The sequence below is a fragment of the Podarcis pityusensis genome (assembly GCF_964106645.2).
Source record: "Podarcis pityusensis genome assembly, chromosome: 16".
NCBI classification, from domain to species: Eukaryota; Metazoa; Chordata; class Lepidosauria; order Squamata; family Lacertidae; genus Podarcis; species Podarcis pityusensis.
Window position 1 is genome coordinate 17,082,987 of NC_138041.1, and position 9,665 is coordinate 17,092,651.

The 9,665-nt window shown below is 46.3% G+C and overlaps 1 protein-coding gene across 1 annotated transcript; it reads right to left on the bottom strand.

The window, feature by feature from the left end:
- Positions 1-281: 281 nt before the first annotated feature.
- On the bottom strand, positions 282-9,665 carry LGALS12 (galectin 12). The gene is made up of 9 exons (XM_080984299.1): positions 9,453-9,665; positions 7,912-8,000; positions 6,261-6,471; positions 6,035-6,154; positions 4,822-4,860; positions 4,304-4,330; positions 4,114-4,202; positions 2,823-2,985; positions 282-885 (listed from the first exon to the last, which is right to left on the bottom strand). Exons 1-9 carry the CDS (start codon positions 9,516-9,518, stop codon positions 691-693), a joined length of 999 nt encoding a protein of 332 aa, XP_080840425.1. The 5' UTR covers positions 9,519-9,665; the 3' UTR covers positions 282-690.

Sequence of the window (9,665 nt, forward strand, 5' to 3'; positions counted from 1 at the left end):
TAATTTTATGGTTTTCTATATTTGTAAACTGTTTTGAGGGTTTGTTTGAAAAGCAACAACTATCAGCCTGTGTATAAATTTAATGAAATATATACTAATAGGCTGGTGCAGGGTCTCGTATGGTTTCAAAATGGATGGGGGACCGTGTTTTGAGATTCCTGCATTGCAGGGGTCAGACTAGATGACCCTTGGGTCCCTTCCAGCTCTGTAATTCTTTAATTCCTGTTGCTCCTAAGTTCCTTTGAAGGCCAGGATGGCATGAAAAAATAATAATCACGGTATACACTATGTGCTTTTATTAATGCTTGTAGAGATTTAAAACAGCAGGGTGATGTATGGTCACAGCATATATTTTCTCCTGAAGGGGAGAAAAACAGCTGTAAGTCCTGCAGTTCCTCCAAGGAAGCCAACATTCAGGACAGAAAGAGAAAATATGGTCTTCCTGCTACTTCATAACGCAGATGGCGAGTGAGTGGGTGGGTCTGTGAGAGAAGACCGTGAAAAGCGACATCAAAAACTCCCCACCCATGGAAAGCTAGCAGAAGGGAGATGGATTGGAGACTCGGCATCTCTGCAATGCTATAGGCTGGGTGGGGGAGCTTTTATGCGTGGGGAGCATTCAGACATGCGCTTCTTCTGAAGCAATCCATGCCAGGAACGGTCCATGGGTTTGCTTGTCTTTGTCAGTTCTTATCTTTGGATCTTCAAAGCAGCTGTGCTACAACTCGGAAGAGAAGACCGAACCTGGGTGCTGTAAAGCACAACGTCTCCATCCACAGCCAGCTCCGTGATGGCGTCAGTGGCGGAGTGAGGGATGCACTGAGGACTAAGGGGGGTCCCATTCAGGGCCAGCTGCAGGTGGTCTTCTTGGCAGAGGAAGAGCAGCTAGGGGAGAAAAAGGCATTAGCGAGGAAGGCGTGTCCAAGGACCACAAATGGTTGGCTGGGGCCGCCTGTCAGAAGAAGATGCTGGACGAGATTGGCCATTGGCTGAATAGATAGATAAAACTTTATTCGCATTAGCCAATGACCATAGCAACAGTAAAACATTACAGTATAGGCAGAAAAGGAAATTTGATATAAGAGCACAATTTAAAGTCCTGAATCAGCAGTCAGTTAGTGGCCCTTATTCTGATTGCCCCTGCTATGAACCTAGCAACCTTTGCTGTTATCTGCTCATTTTAGCCTGATAGGACATCATGGCAGTGGTTGAGCGCCTAAAAAGGAAAACTGACCTCAAAAGGTCTGGTTTGACCATCATAAACAAGAGCCACCAAAATCAAAAAGGAAAGGCACATCCCTATACGACTCGCAATACCCCATGAGCGAGCGAAAGGACATTTTCTCTACAGAAGAAAACGCTCTAATAAGTCAACCTTATCCAACCCCATTGGCTTAATGCAACAATCTCTTCTTACGTTCTGTCTCCGGGGCAAAGCATACTGCAACTTGATCATGGGCTCTTAGTGTTGTGTCACATCTAAGGAAGGGGATTCCAGGGGGCTGGTGCCACAAAGTCCAACTTTTCTCCCAAGCATTATTATAGGGTGGGTGCTCTCATGTGTCCACATGTTTTTGGTTGGAGTCCAGGCAGCCTGAAAGGCTGTACCTCCCCAACAAGTGCTAACATCCTTGGTTGAGCACATCCTCTCAGTCCCACCAACATCAGAGTCATGGTTAGTGGGGACCTGAGAATGAGCCTTTTCTGTGGCTGCTCCCAGATTCCGGGATTCCCTCTCAAGAGAGGCTAGAATGGCTCTTTCTTTGTTATCCTCCCATGGACAGGCTAAGGCCTTTCTCTCCTGTGGTGTAATGGGTCGGTGCACCTGGCAGTTAAGCAGAAGGTTTGTGGTTTGAGCCCACCCAGGGACAGTTTGTCGGCAGGATTCCTGCATTGCAGGGGGTTGGACTAGATGACGAATCAGCAGAGCCCCCCCCCCCATGACTTCACCAGGGGCTGTCCCTAGATCTCAGGTTTGGGCCCTGAAATCTCAGGGATGTTGGTTTCTGTTTATGCCACTGTGCAGTGCTCTTGGAGTCACAAGACTCTGTTTTGCTTTCCAGAGGCATTCCAGACTATTGGAAGTCTCACGGAAGACAGGAGATGGATGTGATGTTACTGGTTTCCTGTTCCTTTGTTTCAGTTGCTCTCTGCTTTCACAGAGAGAGCATGCATGTTTCTTTTCTGTCTGCGTAACTAGAAATAAAACTCTTTAGCAATGTAGCTCATAAACTTCTCGGCTCCTTCCCTGCGTGCACCTGACTTGGCAACCCTTGCAGAGGGAGTGAGGAGGGGCAAAAGGGAGGGCTGGTGGTGAATGAACTTGCTATTCTAGGGTGTACTAGAATATATGTATATTTCAAGGATAAAAAAGACAATTATCCTCACCCCCCTCATGGCAAAGAGGGACGTGAGGGTGGGGGCTCTGTGAGCACCAGAGAAAGGGTGCCAACACACCCACCAGGGCCACATTGGTAATCCCTGGCTTATTTTATTATTTACTTCATTACATTTATATCCCACCTTCCCTGCAAGGAGCTCAAGGTTTGCCAACATGGTTCTCCTACCCACTCCCATGTTATGCTCAACACACCACAACCCTGTGAGGTAGGCCAGGCTGAGAGGGAGTGACTGGCCCTCAAGGTCACACCCAGTGAGTTTTGTGGCCGAGTGGGGAATAGTACTCTGGTCTCCAATTTCCCAGTCTAACCATGACGCCGCCACTGCCCCACTGAGCATATCTCTCAGTATATCACGTGAACCAGGCCTGTCTGAGGTTTCCTGGGAAACTGGAACTTAAGACGTTCAACGTCTCTTCTTACCTCAAAGTATCGCTGGGGGTGGAAGGGGAAGCCCTCAGACACCTTCCCCCCAGACTCTTGGCCTCTGTCCAAAAATGAGCGCCATGACACCGTCTGGTCCGTGAAGCAAACGCGGAAGCTGAAGGAGACGTGCGAAGGGTCTTTCTTCAAGCTGATGCAGAACCTGGAAGAGTCATCAAGGCTGAATCTGTTAATAAAGGTAATTTGGGAAACAGGCTGCAAGGGAAGGGGGCCTTCCAAAACTGTTGTCCTCCGCATCCAAATTTATCTCGGGATTCTTGAAGAGTTCTGGATTCCTTGGGATGGTCTCCAAGGTGGAACCAAAGTTCTAGGACTCAAGCATTTGTTCCATTTTTTATCTGTTTTCTTAATTAAATAAAGCTCAGACAACCACCTTTGTCATTGTCATGTAGTTCAGACGTCTTAGTGCTGTCTCGTCATTGCTTTTTTGCGAGGGGGGAGGAGGGGTTGCCCCAACAACAAAAGGTTGAAAGCAAATGGGAGGAAGACAGCACTTTTCCTCAGATGTGACCACACACTCAAACACCCTTATGCTGTCCATGAGAAACCACACTAGCAATACAGTGGTACCTCGGAAGTCAAATGTTCAGGAAGTACGTTCGACTTCCAAAATGTTCAGAAACCAAGGCACGGCTTCCGATTGGCTGCAGGAAGCTCCTGCAGCCAATCAGAAGCTGCAAAAGTCATGTAGGACGTTTGGGTTCCAAAGAACCTTTGAAAACCGGAACAATCACTTTCAGTTTTTGATCGTTCAGGAACCAAAACGTTCAACTTCCAAGGCATTTGAAAACCAAGGTACGACTGTAAATGCAAAATGCAAAACATACTCACACACAGCAAACCAATGGAGAGAGGTGCATTAAAACAAAACCAATAGTAATAACAGTAATAACCAAGACGGGTATATGAGATAGGGGACACCACAGAAAAGAAAAGAAAAGAAAAGAAAAGAAAGAGAAGGGGGGGGGGGAGGAAAGAGAAGAAAAGAGAAGCAGGGGAAGAAGGAAGTAAGGAAAAAGCAAAGGAAAGAAGGGAAACAATTCCACCTTAGGGTGGAGAGTGGGTAGTAAATTGTATCACACACAGTAATACAGAGCTAGATGGAGCAGTGGTCTGACTTACAAAGCCCCTTATATTCCTACATCATACAGAACAGAGATTTGGATCTATTTTTCTCCCCATTTGCCAAGCCCCGACTGTAAAATCTACCACAAAAGAGTGGGCAGCAAGTGCAAAGGGGGGTGGATAGTGGGGGGGGGGCTCTACTTACTCTTTGGGGTCCTGACACACCAAGCCTCTCACTGTCATTGTGTCTCTCGGCCTGAGGCTCTCAGGGAGCAGATGGGAAAGGGGGACATCCTGAAAAGTGAGAGAAATAGCAAGGAGCAAGTTAGCTGCTGGAGAAGCTACCCCACTAAGCCACAGGAGAAAATAAAGGCAATGGCTGTATTTAGACTCACCAGAACGGCTCTGCTCTTGAACAGATGCTATGGAAAGAAATAAAGAAAGGGTGGGGGGTGGGGGAGAGACAAAAATCAGGATAAGACTCCCATGCACTGGCTTGAAAATGGGATTGGAATTGGGCAGGAGGCGGGAGAGGGAGACTGGGACTATTGAAGATGTTATTTTTTGTGGGGTGGGGATATCTTCTGCAACATGTCACAGATGTCATAATAGTGCATTATTAGTGGGTTTGTGCAGGACTGGCCACACATTCCCCCTTTATGAGCTCTTCTCTGATGCTTCCCCAATGTTTATTTACTATTTATTTCAAACACAAACTTATGCACTGCTTGACTAGACTGCATGCTGCCCAAATGACTGGGTTGCCCCAGCTAGTCTCTTCCAGCAAAATATAAACACACAATAAAACATCAAACATTAAAAGCTTCCTTTACAGGGCTGCCTTCAGATGTCTTCTAAAAGTCAAAACAAAATTAATAAATTCAATAAATTCAATAAATAAATATATACTTACTGGGGCAACAGGGTATTCTGTTCTGTAGATATCAAAAGGCTGCACACAAGAAGAGAGAGAGGACAGAACAAGAAGAACAAGACGCAGCACGGATCAACAACAGGTCGTAAATCTGACAGCAGGAGCTTCCAATGTGGGGAATACCCAGGGCACTCTCCCAGCCCCATGGCTTCCCTTAGCATCTTCTGCAAACCACTCCTCTTGCATAATTCAAAATGCAAGTGTTTGAAGCTTTGCATAAACCTGGATTTTTATTTGTATTGCAGTAATGGGGCTGGGAAGCCTCAGTGGGATGTGGGTCTGGTTTATTTATTGCCCCAAAGATAGCATATAGCAGCCTCCTCCAACTAAGGTTCTCCACATATTTGGGACTACAACTCCCCAAAGCCCTAGCCATGTTCTAGCCCCAAACATCTGGAGGGTGCTCAGTTGGCGGAGGCTGTTGTTGATCTCCAACATCCTATTTTGACAGTGGCCAACCAAATGCCTGCAGGAACCCAAAGCCCCTTCCCCAGTGTTTAACTCTCCCCAGCCAGCACAAATCAGAAATACGCTGCCTGTGGTTCCATTTACTAGCCACGTGGCAGGCCACCTCGTCCTTGAGTTTTCCCATTCTTTTTACAGCCATCCCAGCTAGAAGCCACATCCCCACAACTTGTGGCAGTGAGTGAGCCGCAATTGGCACCACAGGGCTATCAGGTTGGGTGACAGCTCCACCTACAGGTCAAAGGTGGGATGAACACTGGGGGAAGTAGGCCTCTCCCATGATGTACAGTAGTTTGCTTCCCTTGTCACATTCGCTTTCCTTCTAAATTTTCTCCTCAGGAAAGATCTATTTATTTATTTTTAATTCTATATCATTTGCATCAAGAAATACTTCTTGAACCTACTGCTAATCACCTTAGTTCACAAAAAAATGGAGTTCTGATATCAGGGAGGGAGGGAAAAACCTCACTCTGGATCCTCATTTTATGAACTTCTTAGGCATTAAAAGTTGCATACCACCCTAAGCCTCAGTGGTCCTGCCTTGCAGGGGGTTGGACTAGATGACCCTTGGGTCCCTTCCAACTCTAAGATTCTATCATCTCACTTTCCTTTCTAGGCAATCCTATTTGGATATATGGACTGCCTATATTAATTTATATGAGTCTGGATTGAGGAAATATGTATATTTTAAAGAGAGATTTAAAAAGTGCTCAACACAATACCGTACATTTTTAGGGAAAAAGGCTATCGCTCTCAGGATGACATCGCCAGATATTCTCAGCGTGTTCATTCGGTCCAGTGGCAAGCTGAACATATATTGGAGATAGTGCTGTCCATTTACGCTCACCTGTGGAGGAGAAACACAGACTCTAGTTTGTGGAAACAAGATTGTGAACTAGATGGGCCTTTCGCCTGGACCAGCAGCCAGGTGTCTCTTCTGTGAACCTCCTCACCTTCACATGATCTTGTTCAAAGAGAAACAGCAGTAGGAAAGAGTCGCCACTTTTCAAGGGCAGGTGGGGGAATTTCATCTCCTCCATCCAGAGGCCGTTGCTTAAAGAGTTGCAGATTGTGTAGGGACGCGAACGGAACCGGGGGTTGAAGTGGAGGCCAATATCAGCCCGTGGTGCCAAGCTGGAGCCGGCCTGGAAGTCAACCTGGAACCTGAATCAAGAGTGGGGAAAAGCAGGAAGAATAATTTAAAGAAGTGAATTCCTTTCATTTTATTTTTTTTTAAATGGAGGACATAAAACAAAAAACCTGTTTCATTCAGTGAAATATAGATGACAGTACATAAAGCAGAGTCAAGGTTATTACAAATAAATTAACTTGTATTACATAATCAACTGTCTTTGCAGAACCTACTGAAGACTCTCCTCTTCCAACATAGTCAGTTTGCATCTGTACTGGAATTGTGTTAAATATGTTTTTAGCACCTGTTGTTTAGCACCCTGCAACTATTCTTAAATTTGATATGGAAAATACTGTTTTGAGTTTACCAACTGATTTACTTGGAGGAGTCTGAGGTTTGAACAGAAGGTGGTTAAGGGAGCCAGAATGACCTGTGTTGAGTAAGCCCTTTATGGTCAAAACTGTGGGTAGCAGCAGGTACTGGACAGAAAAATTAACAGACTTCTTCACAGAGCTAATTTACAGAATTCACTGCTGCAAGAGGTGCTCACTGCTATTCATTCATTTCCCCCCCATCCCTTTATGCCAAAAGAATTCAACTTACAACAGAAAATACTGTGCAAAATAAGCACACATGAGATTAGTAAAGGGACCCCTGACCATTAGGTCCAGTCGTGGCCGACTCTGGGGTTGCAGCGCTCATCTCACTTTACTGGCCAAGGGAGCCGGCATACAGCTTCCGGGTCATGTGGCCAGCTTGACTAAGCCACTTCTGGCGAACCAGAGCAGTGCACGGAAACGCCGTTTACCTTCCCGCTGGAGCGGTACCTACTTATCTACTTGCACTATGACGTGCTTTTGAACTGTTAGGTTGGCAGGAGCAGGGACCGAGCAACGGGAGCTCACCCCATCGCGGGGATTCAAACCGCCGACCTTCTGATCGGCAAGTCCTAGGCTCTGTGGTTTAACCCACAGCGCCACCCGCGTCCCTTACACATGAGATTAAAACACAGTAAATAGAGCACTAAAAATGATCAGATGTTAACTTAAAATAAGGACGATAGAAGTTTATTCATGGCTCTTAGGACAGAGAACTTCCATGTTCAGATGCAGTCTGCTTCCAAATACCAGTTGTGGTGGGGACAAACGACTGGGGGCTGCCCTCATTTTTGTGCCCCACGTGGGTTTCTTGGAAATGACTTCTGCCAGAAGCAGAATAATAGAATCATCAAATTGTATAGCTGAAAGGGGACCCTAAGGATCATCTAGTCCAACCCTGTGCAATGCAGGAATATGCAGTTGTCCAATACGGGGATCGAAGCTGCAACCTTGGCATTATCCTTGGCGTGATTCAGCAGGAAAGCCTCCTTCCTCTCCCCTTTTCTTTTCTCCTTCCTCCGGAAAGATTAACACACTGGAAAGACAAAAGCTCTCAGTCCTCCTCTCTTTAAACAATGTGATTTTTATTTTTACCTTTCTGCTTCCATTGGGGTTGCTCCCTGGATGGAAACCATTTTCCCAGGGGCCAAGCTGCCAAAGATGGAGGTGATGTAAGGAACGATCTGAAAAATGGACACAGACGCACACAGAGTCAAGCATTAAAGGCTTGGCTGAGCAAACGAGATGCCCTTCCTGCCCAGTGCTACAGAGGTGCTTGGTTCAGCCGGCACTCTGCACATGCTCCAGAAATGCCCCAAGAGTGAACCAACCGCGATGGGGTTGCTGATTTTGGAATCCAGAGCCTGCTGGTCAGATGGCAGCGAGACACCATATCCCAGCTAATGCTTGTCCTCCATTCACTCCTGAAGGCTACCAAGATCCTGAGTTCCAATGCTGCCCTCCTCTGCCAGGTCAGGAAATAGATGGGTGAGTTTCTTGACGCTGGAATCCTCCCCCACCCCAAGTCAAATGCAAAGGGAGAACAATTAGGAGACCAAGGGATGCCTTTGACGGCTTTGTTGCCTTCTACCAACCTAGCAGTTCGAAAGCATGTCAAAGTGCAAGTAGATAAATAGGTACCACTCCGGCGGGAAGGTAAATGGCGTTTCCGTGCGCTGTTCTGGTTTCGCCAGAAGCGGCTTAGTCATGCTGGCCACATGACCCGGAAAAACTGTCTGTGGACAAACGTCGGCTCCCTCGGCCAGTAAAGTGAGATGAGCACTGCAGCCCCAGAGTTGTTTGCAACTGAACTTAATTGTCAAGGGTCCTTTACCTTTTTACCAGATGTTTTAGACTACAACTCCCATCAGACCCAGCCGGCAGAGCCATATGATGCAGGGGCTGATGGGATTTGTAGTCCAAAACATCTGCAGGGCACAAGCAATATCACTTTGCAGAGCTGGGAGGCTGCAAACGAAGACCAGGCTTGGTGGGGGATGTCTGCAGTTGGACCTCTCTAGGTGCCAGGAAAACACAGAGCCTGGGGTGATGCTCTCTGGGCTGACAAATCAGTCATGCAATTAATTTATTGCTTCAGCATGGATGGGGGCGGGGGGCGGGAGAGAAGAGTTTCAGCATCAGCTGGAAGCACATGAGGAAGGCTAGTCGAAAAACAAAATGGAATGGCAAGCCTACCATTTAAAAAGCCACTCCTTTTGAGCTGGGCCCTTCCACTGTTCTTTATTTAAAATCAGCTTTACGTAACATAATGAACAACACAGTTTTCTGACCTGTGGCCAAGTGCAGTTTGTCCTGCTTGTAAATTTCTGCAGATCCTGGTTCTTTTTTTAAACCAGACATTTGGCAGCCTTAATCTCAGCTGGCTGCATGGGCCGCCCACAGCTTACTCAGAAGTAAACAGGTGTTTGGTTAACTTTTTTTTATTTTTAAAAAATCACATTTCCAGGCTGTCCACTAAAACCTAGAAAGGTAGCATGGCAAACTATTTCTCCTTCCTTCTCTCTCTCCCTCCCTCCCCTTCCTTAGAATTATACTTGATTATGAAATTAGGATATTTCCCACCAGCAGTATCTACAACTCATCAGGGCAGGCAGAAAATAAAAATGATCACTCACTGGATTGAAAACAGGACCCTGCAAGATATAATCTTCTGGTTTAGGCGAAAGATCCATGGAAGGCATGTCAGCTGTCAATGTTCTCTCCTTAATTTCCCTTACAGTTGTTGCACCACTTTGCAAGTTTAAAACTTGCAGGGATCACATGATATGAGTCACCCAGCTGAGTTTAAAAAAACCTTTCCAAAGAAAGTGAGATTATCCAATCAGCTT

Excerpts from the sequence above, each read along its gene's own strand:
- LGALS12 (XM_080984299.1), bottom strand. The coding sequence starts at position 9,518 with ATGCCTTCCATGGATCTTTCGCCTAAACCAGAAGATTATATCTTGCAG. Across the intron at positions 4,861-6,034 it reads TAGCCTTTTTCCCTAAAAAT|CCTTTTGATATCTACAGAAC; the intron begins GTACGGTATTGT and ends TCTTGTGTGCAG. Across the intron at positions 2,986-4,113 it reads GTGTGTCAGGACCCCAAAGA|GTTCTGCATCAGCTTGAAGA; the intron begins GTAAGTAGAGCC and ends TGACTCTTCCAG.